The 18,957-nt window shown below is 28.9% G+C and overlaps 2 protein-coding genes across 9 annotated transcripts in view; one reads left to right on the plus strand and one right to left on the minus strand.

Annotated features, from left to right (window-relative positions):
- Nucleotides 1-16,743, minus strand: part of Exd (PBX homeobox extradenticle) — a 48,825-nt gene extending 32,082 nt beyond the window's left edge. For 2 of the 8 annotated variants that reach the window (XM_074257033.1, XM_074257034.1), the window contains exons 1-3: nt 14,307-14,669; nt 13,426-14,082; nt 12,204-12,277 (exon numbers count right to left, since the gene is read on the minus strand). In XM_074257033.1, coding sequence (XP_074113134.1) covers nt 12,204-12,277; nt 13,426-13,637 — 286 coding nt within the window. In that variant the 5' untranslated portion in view covers nt 13,638-14,082; nt 14,307-14,669. Of the gene's footprint in view, nt 1-12,203; nt 12,278-13,425; nt 14,083-14,306; nt 14,673-16,633 lie in introns of those variants that run through there. The other 6 variants (XM_074257032.1, XM_074257027.1, XM_074257029.1 and 3 more) reach the window with 5 other exon arrangements.
- A 79-nt stretch (nt 16,744-16,822) lies between these two features.
- Nucleotides 16,823-18,366, plus strand: LOC141536484 (uncharacterized). Its single transcript, XM_074257026.1, has one exon. It carries the CDS (start codon nt 16,823-16,825, stop codon nt 18,212-18,214), a length of 1,392 nt encoding a protein of 463 aa, XP_074113127.1. The 3' UTR covers nt 18,215-18,366.
- Nucleotides 18,367-18,957: the final 591 nt, after the last annotated feature.

Here is an 18,957-nt window from a genome sequence, read left to right on the forward strand (position 1 = left end):
CGCTGACTATCTTTGCTCTTTACCCTGGACCATTACTCTCAAACTACTATTTTGTTTTATGGTTTATAACTGCCCATCACACTCCGAGTAATCTCTTTAATCAGTACTTCAAATATTCTACATTACCATTAGGTTAATATTCATTGCTTCCATCTTTATCATTTTTAAATGTCAATCGCTATGACTAATCAAAATAATTATTTAATTTCATCTTTCATTTAAGAAATTAATATGATTTAAGAAAAAAAACTTGTACAAATAAAAGTATTTTTAATCAAAGCAAAAAATTTTTGAATTAAATTAAATTCAATCAAATTTCCTGAAAATTTTGTCAAAAAAAGAAAAATTTCCTGATTTAAGAACTTTTCTGCTTATTTCTATACGATGAAACTTTATTAATTAATCATTAATTTTTTTCGATGATAAAATGACTAAAAATTGGTAAAATAATGAAAACATTGAAATCTTTAAAATTTTCAATAAAAAATATTTTACAAATAAAAATTAAAGTTGGTTTAAAAAGTATTATACTACAAAAGAAAGACAAAAAAAAGTAATTTGAACAACCGTGATTTTTTAAAGCATACTCCACGAAATTCTTAAAATAAAGAAGATATTTATATTTATAAACAGAAAAGTTAATAATAGAAATAAAATACAAAATGTATATTTCAGTAGTTTGCTCTCTCGGTGGTCTAAAAATCAAGGAAACGAGTTTTCAAAAGTTATAAAGTTTGTAAGATCGTAGCTGAGAACTCCAGCATCGTGCCAAACTTTTGTCTCGCGCAATTAGAACTTGTGCATATTATTCATAACTCCCTACAGCTCTGTAGTATTCAGCCTCCATTTTATTATTACTTCTTACTTCTTACTTCTTATTATTTTCTTTCATCATAATATTACTTTTTCTTGTTCATTTCTTTAAACTTTTTACTCAAACTCTCAACATTATTTTATTTCTTCCTTAACATTTTCTTATTTCTTATTTCTCATTACACAAATTATAAATATACTCTTGTTATATCTAAATAAATTCTTAGCTCCGTAATCCCTTGATTAAATTCAAACTTTTTCATCAAATCACAAATTATAAAGTTCAACTCATTCGTACTAATTATTATAATAATAGTAAAACATTAAAAGATTAATTAAGCTTAAATTCAAACTAAAAGCCGCATAATTAAATATTATAAAACTAAAAATGAGTAGGTGGATTAAAATGACATGGAAAATATTCATTTAGACTTGACTCTAGAGGGATGCATACTATTCACCTGTCAGTTAAGTTGATTTCCCACCGCCCTCTTGTTATTTCTCTTCTCAATCCCCTCAGGTCAATAACTCATCTCTCTAAATGACAATCTCATTAGCGTTGAGGCCAAAAAATTCCTCTTTATAATTTAATTAATGTACAATAAAAAAATTGAAAAATTCCAGCTGACTTGAGACCAAAAATCAAAATAATATTTGTCTAGTTTATTTATTGTGCTGACGTATGTACCCTCTAAGAATCTAATAACGCGCAAAACGAGCTCCTCAACGCCCTATGCAATCTCCATAGAATTACCATACGCTTAAAAGATCAGACAGCTTCTATACTATTCTATAGTCTAGTGTATTACATATTTTGTATACATGGATCTGATGAAATTATACTACATAATACTATTCAATTACCGGCCCTTGACTTTGTAATCTAATCACCGATCTTTTATTTTAATGGCCGTCAATTGTTGGTAGTCAATGGGTCAATTAACTTTAATGACCATCCACATGGTTTTTAACTTGAAAATTTTATTCGTTAAACTTCAATCATTTTTGTTTTAGTTTCAGTTTCATACCGATTGATTGATATAATTTTAAATGTTACATGACATATGACAATGTATCACAAACATACTTGAATGCTAGCACCATAGAACTCTTATCTAGTAAAAAATAAAAATACATATCACAGTTGGCTTTCTTAAAAAATATTTGCAATCGATTTATATCATAAGCGGGGAAAATTAAAAATACAAAAACCCACTGACAATAATTTTTGTTTTATATTTCCCTTATATATACTTTGGTAACATCTTTCTGCTAGCAGAAGGATTTTTCTGTTTTTCGCCACCTAGCGGTAATATTAAAAATTCACCCAATTACTTTAAATTGAGAACAAATCCGAGTAAAATATCAATAAAATCGAATTAAGCAATTTTTTTTCTCATCTAAGTAAAAATTTTAGTGATTCAATCAAATTTTTCGTTGAATTTCTAATAATCTATTAGTTAAAAATTTTCCAAGGTGATTAAACTGTTCAAAATAATTCTTTTGTTCTAACATTTTTTTCTTTTGAATCAAATTAATTTTTACTATCAATATAATAATTTAATCTATAAAATAATGTTCAATTTAATAGCAATAAATAGATAATTAATATAAATTCGACTATTTAAGAAGGATAGCCAGTGTAAAATTTCAAAAAAAAAAAAAAAAAAAAAATTTTTTATTAAATCAAAGTTTATATTTTCAAAAATATATATCTAGAGTTTTGTGTAAAATTTCCGAATATTTTTTGAGTTACAATCATTTTTGTGACAGCGCGTCAAAAATGGGAAATTTTTTTGGTGCTCCACAAAAATGCTAATAACTTTGTAACAATATGATATTTTTTAACAAAAATTTAAGAGAATAATCTTTAATGTATACTTTATAAAACAAAAAAAATCCGGTCCTCAAATTCTTTTATTATTCCAGTCAAAAAATTTCCGAAAATCACCTATTTTTTCGATCCTCACAGTGGCTATTCCCCTTAAGTTAATAGCATAAATTCAAGCATCATTAAAGGTAATTCTCGAGGAATTACGGCAATTAGCGGAGCATTTAGTCCATAAAGGGATATAAAGAGCATTATTAATAAATAAAACTCGAATTTAGAGAATCCCACTTAAGTGTCCTTAAAAAATGGCGAAACCAAAAAGGCAAAGTACAAAACTCACTACATAACAGCCGGTTATGAACATAGTCCCTGAGTTTACGAGCTTATTTTACTGTATTTTTATGATATAACATACGAATACACACACATATATTATACACACAAAGGAACATATCCAGTGTAGCACCTCTCAAAATTTTACGGGCTCGTGAGATTTTATCGCGACATAATGTACGGTTTGTTAAATCGTTTTCTATAAACACACATCTGTCTATTTAATTCTTATCACTTTTATATAATAAAGTCACAATAAAAAGTGTATTAATACATAAAAATACACATAATTTATCTAAATCAATGTTAAGTTATTTAGAAAATAGGACAATCAGCAATTGATTCAATTCAACAAAAAATTCGACTAACGAATAGAAACAATGGAGACTTTTGTAAAGACTGAATGCCGCTGATTAACATGACGATAAGCTGAGACGCGTTTGATAAGTTTGTGTACATATCAACGTAAAACAATCCAATTCTCAAGCAAACCAAGATAAATTCACGCATATATGATATTATAAGCACACATTTATATACGAAAGTCAAAAGCGAATAAGAGGGACTAGACGTAAAGGAAATCCTGAGAGATTCGATGGCCGTAACAACGACGTCCGGTTGTGGACAACGTACAATAATTAGGGACATAAGTACGACAATGTTAACGAGACTCAAGTGTATATAACATGATCGCGTGTCTATTTTAACATAAGGACCACATATTACGTACATATATGTACAAATACATGTATATAGAGATCTAACAATAGTCGTTTCTCTCCACCGTAATATCAATCGTCGCTTGAATCACTCTCGCTGAATAAGATGACGAGATTATTAAATTTTTGTTGAGATTTTTATAAATGGAAGCTGTGACATATAATAAATTCTATAATTCTAACATTTATTTTTTACTTTTCTGATCACATTTGGAGGATTAAGTTCTAATTTTTTAATTATTTGTTCAAATTCTTTCAGTTATTTTTCCAAATTTTGGGCTAAAAATTAAACTATGTAGTAAAACACAAAAATAGGAACAAAAGATGAAGTAAATTGTTTTCTAGAGGAGCGTTGACTCGCGTTTTCTGTCGGTAGATCGAAAGAGCTGCGATACCGTGGCATCGATGCTTCAGATAAACTTTTCATTCTTCTTATTCTTATTCTTACTCTCTTTCTTCAGCTCTTCTTTTTGTTTATCTTGCGACTCAGCTCGTCGCATTGGACACTGGCTTTATCGTCCAGCAAATGCTTGTCTATGAATCTACAACGCGAATATCTTTGTGAAATATCTTACAATGTTCTCAAACGACCTTTTATCCCTTCAAATATATAAATTTTCAATTCCTTGTTATTTACATTATCTACTTATAATTAATAGCTTCTGTTGTTTTCTTTAATTTTCTTTGAAACTTCCATCATTCTTAACAAATTTTTTGCTTTAGCCATAACTTTTAATTTACAAACTCATTTGTAGTAGATTTCATTGAAATCTAACTATTGCATTGGTCCTCATGACGGAACTTTTGAAAAATTTTACTATATTCCGACTCGACGAGCTGAGTCAAAAAATACATATCTTTCAAAAATGTATATATAATATACGATGTAACGCGGCTTGTCACAACGATAGCGTTGCCAATTTTTAACGGATCTTTACCAAACTCGACATACTTATTCTACAGATAGATACCAAACTCAAGTTCAAAGATGAACTTAATCGTTCAAGTAATTTAGAAATGTCAAGTTTTCAAAATTTTCAAAATCATAAAAATTGAATCTCTGCAAATTGCATCTGAAAGCTCTTTAAATAAGCTTCAGTTTGAGTACCACATTGTGTGTGTAATCTTTATATTAAGTCCTATTCCGCTTTGCCAATTATGAAATTTGCAGTTGCGCTGGTTTTGTTTTTAAGTAGATTTCATAGTTTTTTTTGTCTACAATCCTAGTACTTTTTTTTTTTATTCATCATGAAATCTCCTTCCATTTCGGCTGCCGAATGGTATTTTTTTATTTTTATTTTCTTTTCAAAAAATTTTTGATTTCATTGTATTAGAAAATAATAATAATGACAATAATAATTATTATTATAATAAAAATAATAAATATTATTATTATTATAAAAGGTCAACGAATATTCCTTTAAAGGTGTAAGTTAACATAAAAAAAAAATTAAAAAGGCTATCTTGTCGCCTCGATTAAACGTAAACCAAGAATGTGGTCCTTCGAGCCATCAGAGCTTAGTTACAAATACAATCTTTACCATCTCTTCTTTTACATCTACCTTACATCTTCTTATTACCATGAAAACCTACATATATATATTCTTAAACATTTGATGGTATTAAACATGCAGAGTAAGAGCGCAGGAGCTGCCAAGCAGTCAAGGTGAACCAGCCGTCTCTTGGTTTCCAATCCTTGTATATATATTTTACCACAATCTTCATCTCTCTTACTTACTCCCTCATCTTTCAAATACATGTATATATTTATATATTTATATATGTATATATACATATACAAATATATATCTGTATACACTTTGGTTTAAATCTTTTACTTTTACCGCCAACGACTATAACCACAAAGATAAAAAGAGCTAACTAACTAAACCTCAACAATATGTGCGCCTTTGCTTGTGTATATACGCGCCTTGAGGTTAATTTACCAATACCAGTACCAAATACGCTTCCTGATCGGCAATAACTTAAGAAACTTACGACTTGAACTCAACCCAACTCAATTAAATTTATTTTTGTTAAATATTTTAGTCTTTTGTTTGGTAGACTTTTAAATTTGACAAGTGATCTCGAAGAAGGTCATTAAATTTTCGCGGTAATCAAACGTAATCTTGATTTTGAATTGTTGATGTAAATTTGTTCAACTGCGGATAAATATGATTTATATCAGAGACGCAATATCACAAAAAATATAAAATATTAAAAAAATTTCTACAGAAAAGTTCAAGCGAATTCGAGTCTTCCTGTTTTTGCGTTGAGTTTCTATTCCATATGCTGCCTCGGTATTTCCCGTCCCAACTTTCATACAAAAGTCACCGGAATCCTGGCGTCGTGGTTTTGCCAGAATACATCTGTAGCTCTGTAGCTGTATATTTCTCTCCATTCAGCATCACACATAAATAAATATCCATCCAAACGTATACAATTCAAAGCCGGAATTGGTGCCCATCTTTTCGTCTACTAGACACTTTTCATTGAAAAACTTGCATTCCTTTGGATCCACAGCCCCCTATCGCGTTTTGTTAACTCTTCTTCGAATCTTCTAATCTCACAGGACCACCCATAGCGAACAAAGAATGCATCGAGAAAAATAAGAGCTAAGTCAGTTTGAGTTCTGGTCTACGAAGCGTAACGACTATTCTCACTACATCTCCAAAGCGTCTGCCGATACTTTGTCCTCTTTCTTCTTATTATTGTTATTATAATACATTATAACTGCACTCAAGTTTTCAAACTTTCCTCGTTTTTTTGGCTAGCACCAGATTCCGTTCCATGGTTTAAAGTTTGAAATCAAAGAATTCACTTTACTTTTCGCATTCAAATCAACCGTCGACGTGTCGATTCCATTTATTCTCAAGCTTTTTATATTTTAGTTTGATTCTTACTTTTATGTAAGAATTTTTTTTTCAATTACACTTTGTTAAAACACTAACTGACATTTACGAATATTCCGCACAATATTGTAATAAAATAATGTTTATTTTATAAGAAAATAAGACTGATATTTACGGCAACAATTAAAAAAAAACACGGGATCTTAATCTTTACCTACGATCACGCTTAAGGCATGCAATTATTTTTAAATTTGAATTTTCATTGAGATCTAAACGGTACTTTTCATAAAATAAAAAAAAATCGTTATTTTTTATAAGACGCAAAAATTATAAAAGTTCAGTATCTTTTTACAGATTCTGTGTAGCTTTTTAAAAATTTATAGTGATTAAAATCTTGCGATATTCTACTGACACATTAAATTTTATTAAATTTTGAACAGTAACTCTAGGATCGATAATATTGTCATAATTTCAATTTATAAATTAAAAACTTCGAAATTCGATGAAATTAAAAACACATTACATCTTTATTTTTGTTTTGTTTTTTAACGCCATTTTGCTGCTGATAACAAAATGGCGCAACTACAATGCACTCTATGTAACGAGGTTTCAAGTAACTGCTAGAAAATTTACGATCGTGATTAAAATGTAAGAATGGTACGGAAAATAACAGATACCTGACGCTTTTTTTCTTAAATAATTTAGCCGTAAATTTTCTGAACTTTTAAAATTTGTATAAGCTCAATTTTCAAATATATTAAAAAAAAAAATGATGAATAGTTTTAATTTTATTATTAAATAATAAACTAGTACAATCCATTTCGATTTTTGATAAAATATTAACAAATTTTGTTAATAGCAATATAATTTAATATAAATTTCATTCTTATATTCACCTAAATTATTATTAAATTCATCCCTATTTTTTCAGCGTAAAAAATATTGTTTTTTTAAATAAAGCAGTGAATAAATAACGAATCCTCATTAGAGTCACGTGCTACACACGAAGTCGCTTTAAAAAAAGATTTTACGGGAAAAGTTTTTTTTTAAGCTTAAGCTTAAAGTTAACAGATGTTGGATCAGATCAAATCGACTAATCGTTATTAGAAAAAAGCAAGAATATTTCTCACGAATTTACGTTTTGAGTGTAAAAGGTTTCTCAAGGTTTAAATTAACGCCAGATGTTAGTTTTGTATTCGAAAAATAATCTAGTCAAAAAATGTTTATAAAAAGTGTTTGTATTAAAAATTAATTTACCAAAAAAACATGAACAATTTTTATGTTAGAATTTACAAAAAATGTGTAAAATACTTAACACAATTAAACAGACAATTTGAGATAAATTCGAAAATAAAGTTTTCAGTTAAATGGGATAGAATTTACTACTGGGCACGTGCCAAAGCAGATTAGAGAACTCCTAAACCCGTTATCACTCATGCACTTAACATTACTACACAAATATTGTACTTAAATACTCGATCCTCGAGTTAACTCTCGCGAATTTTCGTAACATATAAAAATAAAAAAAAAAACATAATAATAATTTAAGAATAAATAAAGATATTATTATTATTTTGTTAAAAACTTGAAAAGATATTGATAAAAATGATAAAATAAGTAAAATTTTGTACGTGACGGCTACATTTGTGACTTTCCGCCTTATTCAAATTATTGTTATTGCCACGCAATAAATCTCAACAAAGTTTAACATTATTTTTTAATATTGAAAATTTTTTCTACAAAAGTGTTTACAGTGCAGTAAAACAGGAAATTTCAATCTAAACTCACTTTTGTGAAGATTATTAAGTTAACTACTAAAAGGGTGCTGTAAAAGAAAACATTTAGTCAGTCAAGGTTACACCAGCATAAACACAAAGCCTAAGCCGTACTTAGAATTTCTTCGGGTGGAAAAATAGAAAGTTTAGTACTAAGTAGAGACAGAAAATAAACTTGGGGGCGGGTAGTCATGGTTGTTAGGTAGAAAAATACTTATACCTGCTCCCCTGAAACCAAAAATTCTTTCTTACATCTTACATTTTTCTGAGAAACTTAATTTCCATGTTAGGGATAATCACTTTATTAAAAATAGATTTTGAAGGTTTTTTTTCCTCTGGGAGGAAAAATTCTTTAGAAGTTTGAACATTCTTTATTATTTTTGACATTTTGAAGGATACATTTTTTTTCCTTTGGTTAAAATATTCCGACAAAAATATCAATAATAATTTTTACTATGTAAAATATTTTTGTTTCAAATTTTCCATAAAACTAAAAAAAAAATAACAAATAAAAATAATTCAAATATAATATTGAAATTAAAAAAAAAAAATTAGGAAAACGGTTGACCCTGACGGCCATCCCTGCAACTTTCCGCTACTTTCGTAATTAAGCGCTCGATATTGCACTTGTTATGCTTTTGAGCTCTACCAGTTCAAAAATCTAATTTTCGTGTAGTTTTGAGCTCTCCGAGCTCAAAAGTTTGATAGGAGTTTATTAAATCAATATTTTTAGAATTTTCAAATCGTGATAACTTTTGAATGGATCAACTGATTTCCACGCGGTTGGCGGCATTCGACGCAGTTTCATCATCCTCATAAGTTATTTTCAGGTTTTAATTGATCGAACCGAAAATTTCAGAGTAACCCCGAAAAAACACTTTTTTCGGTTTTCTTTCGTTCACGAACGAATCAACCGATTTTGACCGGATTGGCGGCAATCGACGTGGTTTTTTGATGTTAAGAGCTGATTAGTTTTTGGAATTTATCGGTAGAGCCGTTTAAAAGTTATTCCAAAAAAACCACGTTTCAAAAAATTTTTTTTGTAGTTTTTTTACAATTTATCAAAATCTACTAGTCCGAATCGGTTCAAATTTTCAGGAAATCTAAGTTTGGTTAAGCCCTTTCGAATGGCACCAACCGCGATGAAATTGGCCAAGCCGTTCAAAAGTTATAAAAGGGTCACACACACACACACACACACACACACACACACACACACACACACACACACACACACACACATACGGACATCATCGCGGGAATAGTGAGGGAAGCTTCCTAGAACCTCAAAACGTCAAGATCTGATGAGAACTCGATTTTCGAAAAACGGGGTGAAACCAATAACTTCCGATTTTTGAAAATTTTCAATTTTCTTAGCGGGAAGTTAAAAAATAAATATAAATATCAATCCAAAAGTAAACACAACGAAAAAAGACACTGATAAATGAATGAGGTGCGAAGAGATCTGTCGAAAAGGGTATTTGATCTACATATTATACCGCGCATCATGAGTCAAGTGCTGATTATATTAAATTGATGGTAAAATAGTCTGCTTAACATAGCGTTTATCTGCTCTTCTCGGTTTTAGTACTTTTTCACTGCCTCGTCAGCCATTGCCCATAAACTTTCTTTCTCTTGCTCGTACTTAAACTGCTCTTCTCTTACCAATACAAATACAAGTAAAATCGTAGCTGATCTTCCGTCTTTTTTTACAGTTCATACTAAGTAAGTAATGGTGTATAGTACCCAGTACCCAAATCCTTGAATATATTCAACTTCAACATACTTATATGTATCTCTTTCTTCACTCAGGCTGTCACTTTTAGATTCTTTACGTCGATACTCGTCTCTCTTCAACCCCCACAATTTTTTATTTTTGTTTTTTTAGCTCTCCCTCTATTCTATTCCCCTCATTATCCTGCTTTACAACTACAGACTCTGCCCTCTCACTTAAATTTTATACAGGGTGTCCACAAAATTAACCACCAATCATTTAATTTATTCAAGGATAATAATTTAATTTTAATGTATGTATTTGTCATTAACATTGCGTGTATTTTTTCTTTAAAATAAATTATTTTATTTCATTTTATTTTTTTTTAAACAAGCCAATTAATTTCTCCAAAAAAAATTTACTCAATGAATTCAAAAAATTTTATCATCTAAAATGGAGTAATAAAAATTTTTTATTTTTTTTTTTGATAAAATAAATAAATTGTTAATAAAAAAAATTAAATTTTTTCAATTAAAAATAATAAAATTAAAAAATTTTAAATTGCAGAATAAAACTGTTACAAAAAATGCTATTTTTTTCATTAAAAAAAAAATAAAAAAAAAAGGAGATATTTTTACAAATGCATAGCTCGGCATAATCTGAAATATATATAAGAACATTTATAAATATAAACATCCATTTTTATCAAGTTTATTTTATTTTATTTTTCCGAGCGAACGCGAGTCGAATCAAAACCCGTTCGAGTCTCAGTTTCTTTCTCGTTCTCGTTCGAATCCTATATGATACCGTACCCAGGGTCTTTCGCCAGCACAGAGCACACAGCTAAACACACACGAGACCAGCAATAGCTGACGCGGTCGTTCCCCCTTGGATTGTTCGAAGAAATATATACTTACTCATATATGCGTGAACGCACAACGGCAACAGGACGCATGGAGATTGTGAGGGTGAAGAAACCGAGTTGGGTATAGTAGAAAGAAAGAAAATCAACCGGGATGCATCTAGCGACTAGATATATGTGTGTATATCAGAAGAGTAAGAAAGAAAGCTATACTAGTAGCGAGAAGGAAGATAGAGATAGAAAAGAAAGATACATATGCAGAAAAAGAACGGAATTTAAAGCCTGCTTTGTAATGGTAAGATTTAGATTTAGACGAGTCTCTGATGATTCTGATGCTGACGGTTTACTTCTCGTTCTATTCTACGGTCCCTGGTAAAGCTCCCCACGAAATTTCCTTGCTAGGATCCAAGGGTGTAGTGCTGAGAGATAGTATTCTACATTTTACAGTATACATTATTCTAGTTCTCCAACGCAACAGACAAAGATATTTATATTTATGTATTTCTGCTCTCTTTATTTCTATTCCAACCCCGAAAATTTAAAGACAACAGTTTCCGACTAGCCAAGGGGAAAATAATTGCACTTTCGTGGTCTCTTGATCTCGGCGTAAAGTAATTCAAACACGGCATAAAAATAATGTTTATTACTTTTAAATGATACTTAAATTACACCCCACAGAAATAGAATTTTCTATAGGTGTATTAAGCTTTGCGTTAACATATTTTAGTGTTTTAAAATACACAAAAAAAAATATACAGTTTACGATTTAATTTTTTTTAATAATTTGATTTTTATAAAAAACCAAATTTATTTGAAAATTTATAAAAAATTATTGTAAGCAATTTTCGATTTTTAATTTTACCTGTTTTTTTAAAAATGAACTTTTTTTTTTAATAATTTTAAATTGACTAAGCCGGGTGAGTACCTATTTTTTTTTTTTTTTTTTTTTCATGGCAAAATATGATGCTCTAAGTGTATGAAAATGGCTGATTTAAAAAATGACATAATATATCGCGAGTAATAAATTATAAATTAAAGATAACGGAACCCATTAATTATGTCGAGAATTGAATAGATTGATGATTAATAAATCATTATATTTTTAATGGGTCTACAACATAGTACGTCGGATAAGATAAGGAATAATGGATTTAGAATGTTTTTACAAGTTGTTTGACAGTAAACACTTGATCACACGTGAGGTATCAATGATAATAAATTTGATAAAAATTGATAATGGATTGTATGTAATACATAACATATTTATAGAAGAAAATTATTTTTTAATCATTAAACAAACTCACCTGTTTTTTCCTTTATCTCACAGAGCACCGAAAATAATGCTGGCTTCATTCTATGGCAGTTGAGTGTATGTTTTCTGGAATAGAAACAAAATATTTGTATTTCATATTTTTATTTTCGAAACTGAAAAAGTTAAGGTAAATAGTTGAAAAGATTTAAAAAATTTTACATAAAAAAAATTCGAATTTTAGAGAAAATTAATTCCAGCATCAACACTTTGATTCAAAACACTTGCAGTAATAATAAAAAAAAAAAGTGTAGATAGTACTGATGATACTTGTTAAGCAATAGATGAAATTAAACATTAAAGTGTTATAAATATTTAATTAGTTAAATAACTTTAATTGTGAAATTACACTTTGATTCCTTAATTGCATTATTCCATAGTAATTCTATATCTCTAATAGTATTCCAATAACGATAAGCATCGTTTAACGAGATAATTATACTACACTCGGCAAATACATACTTTGTATTGTTTTTATTTTTCTTTTATGCACACGTTTTTTTGTTTTATCGTTAGCAACAGTAGACTAATTGAATTAATCTATCTTAATTTTTTATCAAATATCTTTTTAATTAATTGTCTCTCATTTTAAATTAATAACAATTACATATTCATAGCCTAATGATAATAACTAACCAGTAAGTTTTTGCAGTAATTAGTTATTATTTATTTATTTTTAATGAGAATTTATACATGGTAATGAATTGTTAATTAATGAAAATTTAATAAAGAAAATAAATATATAAGATAACGTTTTAAATCGTTAAATATTTAGTCAATCTTTTGAAAACAACGCTGTAAATAATTAACTTTAATTTATCATAATTATCATTATCATATTCGTTAATTTTATTTCAAATACCAATTACTAGTGATATTATTTATTAAATTCTTTTCTTATCTTGTTTGGACATATTTATTATCAAACCAAGAATTTTGTGAAAAAATTTTTTCGTCTAATTATCAATTGCTCTAAATTTTTGTTTAATTTTATTTTCGTTAGATAAAAATAAATATTTAAAAATAAACTGACCATTATTTACAATTTAAAATTGGAATAAAAAAAATAAAACACGAGTTATTTACTCCAATAAACATGTTATTTTAAATTGCTGTTTACAAATTATATTAGACTAAACCATTAAACCTTTTCTGATGACAGAATCATTAATAATAAATAATAACTTTAAAATATAAATAAAAATGAAAAATCTTACCTAGCCTGTGCTTCATCCAAACTCTGGTCAGTAATATTCATAATCTGTTGTAAAATTTCTCCAATATCTTGCTTCCTAGCTTCAACGGCCTGTTCCGGGCCCTGGCCCCCAGAGCCGTCAACCTGGCCCATGCTGCCATACCCGCCAGCGTTTTGTGCTCCTTGCCCGTTTCCTCCAATCAGTCCAACACTAGATCCTCCGTGCTGTAACATTTTACTCCACCAATTCGCACTGCTCTCAACAGGTCTTTCAAAATTTAATAAAAAATAAAATCAACAAAACCAAAACTCAATGATCAACTTCAATTATCCGATCAATTAACTAACCGAAAAACTTATCAGTCAATCCAATAACAAACATCAACCCTCGCTACACAGACCACAGGTTTGAGGTTATAACGTCACCAAAAACATATACCTTTTTTTATCACTCACTGTATAGTTCTTCTTGCCTTCTTTTCAATCATTTAATTGATTATTAATAAATATATTTATTATTATCTTCAATTACTACTATTATTAGTCTTATTATACTGTTTTATCGTATACACACGCGTCATATAAAATGGTGTATCGTCTAGTTTTGACGGATTGTCGAGTTTTACGTATACGCGTTTTCAAGGTCGCTTCTTTACGACGTGTTCCCCTTCCAGTTGCACTTCATAAATAAATATATATATATAATTTTTTTTTATATATATATATATATATATATATATATATATATATATATATATATATATATATATATATATATGTCCACTATTTTACACAGAAAAAAAAAATAAAAGTATATTAATTAAATTATTTCTATTTATTATTATTTTTATTTTTTATTAAAATATGAAATAGAACAACGTTAACTAAAGAAACATCACTGACTGGAATAATTCCACCATATAAGGCAACGCTCCGGTTGTTTCTGTTTCTTTATCACGTCTGCTCCGGGTATGTACGTACCACGCTAGCCGCAACACTAGTCAGTTCAACTGACTCAGTTGGTTTACTCGTGCCTCTTTATCTTTCTCAGTGTTTTCTCTTGCTCACTCTTCTCAATATGTTCTATCCCTCTCAGCGAGGTATCGGATCTATATGTACAAGTACAAAGAACATGAAATAGAATATAGAATAATATAACGAAAAAAGTTGTTTTTTTACAAATGATCTGTACGACACGCGTGTGCGTGCATCACTGATTTACTAAACTAAAACCTACGGGTTACAAGTCTGGGCAGTCAGACTGAGTCTATCCTGATAGAAGCCGCACTGCTTGCACACAGAGATGGAGATCTTGATCGCGACAGAGATAGCTAGACACTTTTCTGGTTGTGGGAACAAGGACCAACCAGTTTTGTTCATGCGCGAGACTCCGGCGGCCATAGTCGTACTAGCCAATCGCTGACGCTCGTTAGTCATCCCCGCTCGAGAGATTTGGTCTCGTGTTCGTAGATTGAAACGCAAATTTCTCCTGTACCCGCCAATACTTTCGGGTTTTTACTGTTTTAGTTTTTAAAATTCCTTAGGGATTTTTATTTGGAATTTTGAAAAATTTATTTGTGTAAAAATTTTTTTTTTTTTAAGAATTCTTACCTTTTTCTACAGAAAAGTTTGTGCTAAAGTTGTTTGTGTTTTTTTTTTTTAATATTTAAACTTGCGCTCTTTTTTCATTTCATAATTATTATCAGGATTAATTAATGGTAATAATTGATTTAATTCAGTTTAATATAAGTTTCTTATTTTTTTTTTTAAATCAGCACGATTTTTTTGTATGTACTAGAATTTGAATTTGCGCGCGCAATCGCGCGCCTAAATATAGTGTTTGCATATATTTTCATGCTTATGATATATTCGACCAATCACATCACGAATAAATTGATGCCTCATATATCCATCTCTATTTTATATTAGGAATGAGGAATTATGTTGACTCACTTGACAGTTTATAATGCGCCTGCGCGACGACCATTAATCTGATTTTGGCGGGAAAATTTAACTTTTGAAAAAAAAAAAATTTTTATTAATTTCTTAACAAATAAGCAAGAAATCGTGAATAAATTCTTTAAATAATTTTTTTTTTCAGAATCTATTAAAGAAATTTTAATTAACATGTAACTAAAGTTGTGAAAAAAATTAGCTGGTTTGTGATGACATCTAGAGTTGCAAAGATGAAGTTCAGAAGAAACTTCTTTACCTTCGATTTTAAATGATAATGTTATGCAGAAATATTTTTACAATTAATTTATTTTTAATTTAATTAAAAAAAAAATATATTAAATAATATCAAAACCGAAATCGAAAAAATTAATAATAATCAAATGAACTAAGACAAAAATAATTTATTTTTTTAGAAATTGTAAAAAACCACAAATGCATTTTTTTTAAATAATTTTCTAAAACTATAAATCTAATTTATTTGTTAAATAAAATCAAAAAATTGAGAAGTACAATTTTTATTATTTAATCTGATGACAAAAACCAAAAAATTTTTTAATTCTCACTTTCGTATCATAATAAATAAAAAAATAAATTCTTTTATTAATATTAAATGTTTTTATAAAAACTAAAAAATTCGTCTAATTTTTCATCATTTAAAAAATTCACTGTAACTCTCCAATAATACTGAAGTTAGCGGTCAGCTGTCAATTTTAAAAATTTTTTGAAAAAATTAATTACAATAAAAAAAATGCTTCTAAAAATTTTCTGACATTAAAGTTAGCTGTCACTTGACAATTTTTTAATTTTTTTTAACAAATAAATTTGCTCCAAAAAATTATTTAAAAAAAATTGCATTTGTAGTTTTTTAAAATTTCTAGATGTCAATTTTTTTTATAAATTTTTTTTTGCCATAATTTATTTGTTATGAAAATTCTTAAAATTATCAACCATCTGCTAAGTAAACTTCCATAAAAATTTTCACTTTTAATTTTTATTAATTTTCACATGTGAAACTTTTAATTAATTTTCTTTTAAATAATTTAATTACTATAAAATTCTAAAAAAATTTTTAATGTCTGTCAACTTCAGTGTCATGTAACTCCATCTCTTATAAAAAACCATTACTACAATTTTATCTCCAATTAACATTCACTACTTACAAAAAAATAATTCATCCTATCAAAAATCTTCAAAAAAATTTAACAAAAAAATATTTATTTTAAAAATAATGAATAATTAGAAAAAATAAACTTTTAAAACAGTAATTTCCTCACCAATCATTCTCCATCACAACGCCATCTGAAATTCACTCCACATTCGACACCGTAAAGTATTTTATCTTCAAGTTCTTTTTTATCAATCTTTTATTAATTCTTCTCAAGATTTTATTTAAACTAAAAAGTTTTTTTTTACCACAGAAATATTGTTTTAACAAAAATCAGTTTTTAAAAACTAAAAAGAAAATGCAAGTAAACTGGGCATGCTGGCAACAGCCTATCGGCGGTAATAGCAATTACAATTTTCAGTTCCAAAGTTTCCATTGTGCTATTGTGCCCCAAACACCTCAAACGCAGAGTAACATCTCGTGGCAACAACAGCTTCAGTTTCAGCTAGTCTACCTGAATCTTTTCTCACAATACCAACAATTTTCATCATCATCTTGCAACGGACTATTAGGATCAAGACCTCAATCATCCAACTCATCTGTCAACCGTGGCCAAAATTACAATTATACCCGGTACAACAATTACAGCAACAATAACTCATCATCAAAGAAGACCAAGCCATTCACCGAGCAACCAAGTAAGATAATACCAACACCTAACCCTACTGATAATAACAATAACATCGATAACGACGAGACAATGGAACCTAAAGATTTTGTGATGGTCACGCGGTTCAACGCATTTGCTATTCATTTTGGGAACATAAAAGCCATCAGTGAGGATCAAGTGCAGGAAATATTTTCTGTCTACGGTAAAATTAAACGTGTAAAACAGACCGGTAACGAGAATGGTATTTGCTTTGTTAATTTTGAAAATGAAGAGGATGCCCTCAAAGCTGTAGTGGGCGTCAGAGGTCACCCTGACTTCAAACTGCGTCCAAGTAAGTTGAATCGTTCGAAGAATTCCAGTGATTTTAACAATGCAAATGGTAACAATGATGATAATTCTAATGGCAATAATTATTCCAATGAAAATAGCAGGAAAAATTATTCTACTAACAGCAGAAAAATTAATTATTTTAGTGACAACAATAAAACTGATTGTTTTAACGCCTCTGACGATAAAATTGTTGAATCAACAAGTGATAAATTTTCTGTACCGATATCAAGTGAGGTAAACACGGAAATAAAATCAACTGAGACTACAGAGCCAGAAAAAGTATCAAGTTACGGTGATAAGTATATAACCAACACTATTCAGTCGTCTAACCCTCCAATCTCAATCTTAGAACCAGTGGTGGACCATCGTCATGAAAACAATGACACAAGTGATCAGCGATCAACGATTTCTTCAAAGTCAGAAGTCCAGATTCCGGAATTAGTTGCCAAGATATCGAGAATGTCAATGGCAAGTCCCATGGAAGGCGTCCCGATAGAGAAAATGGCTGTGGAAGTTCTGGTGGCCAACATTCCCGAAGGAGTTAATGTTCACGCGATTCTACAAATGGTGGACAAGTATCATCCCATTGCTGCTACCAACATCCTGACTTATGAGCCGAGTAACATGAGATACTGCCGGGTTTATTTTACGTCTCAACAGCGCGCAGAAGACGTCGAAGCTGAGTTTGATAACTGTGTGCTTTTAAATAAGCCTCTGCTTGTTGTCAGAGCTAGCAATTTTATTAATTAAACGGGATTTGTTTTTTATTTATATTCATAATTAATGAGGAATCATTTTTTATTGATATTAATTGCGAGGATACGCGGAAATAACAAGATGACACTGGATATCATCCTAGATTATACTGAGTGAGAAAAATTTTTAGGTAGTAGTTAGTATAATCCAGATTACAATGAGTATAATCTAGATATCACGCAGTATAATCAAGATTTTTCTAGTGACACTGAAATTTTTTTCACCACAGATATCACTGAGTATAATCTGGGATGATATCCAGGTCATCTTGTTATTCCCGTGTAGATGAAATATTATTTTTTTTAATACAATTTTGATATTGATGCAATTTAGTTTTTTTTTTTTACTTTTTCTAATTGAAATTTAATTCAATGCATTAGAAGCTATTAAACTTTGATATTATTTAAAAATTTGAGATTACTCAAAAAATTCAATGTTGATTCATAGTAAATTTTTTCATGAGTTTTCTATAAAAAAGACATTACTTGCTTTTTTAATTTTTATTACAATCAAAATTACTGTTGAAAATAATTAATTGTTGAAAAGTATAAAAATTTCTTCCAGAGATTAACCTCGAGTTTATAATTTATTGCTTAAAAGCTGTTGCATATACTAATTGCATTATTTGAATAAATTATCACGACTCAAGATCTTTTATTCAAATTATCTATGTTTAATTAATGTTTCCGTGATTAACATGCAATTTTCTATAGAAAACAATAGAATTATTTAAATTT

This window comes from Cotesia typhae, unplaced genomic scaffold (genome assembly GCF_013202065.1).
Source record: "Cotesia typhae breed Kobodo isofemale line unplaced genomic scaffold, CoteBio_Ctyphae scaffold_152, whole genome shotgun sequence".
In the NCBI taxonomy this organism is placed as follows: domain Eukaryota; kingdom Metazoa; phylum Arthropoda; class Insecta; order Hymenoptera; family Braconidae; genus Cotesia; species Cotesia typhae.

What these genes read in the sequence shown, in the direction of transcription:
- LOC141536484 (XM_074257026.1), top strand. Translation starts at nt 16,823, where the DNA reads ATGCAAGTAAACTGGGCATGCTGGCAACAGCCTATCGGCGGTAATAGC.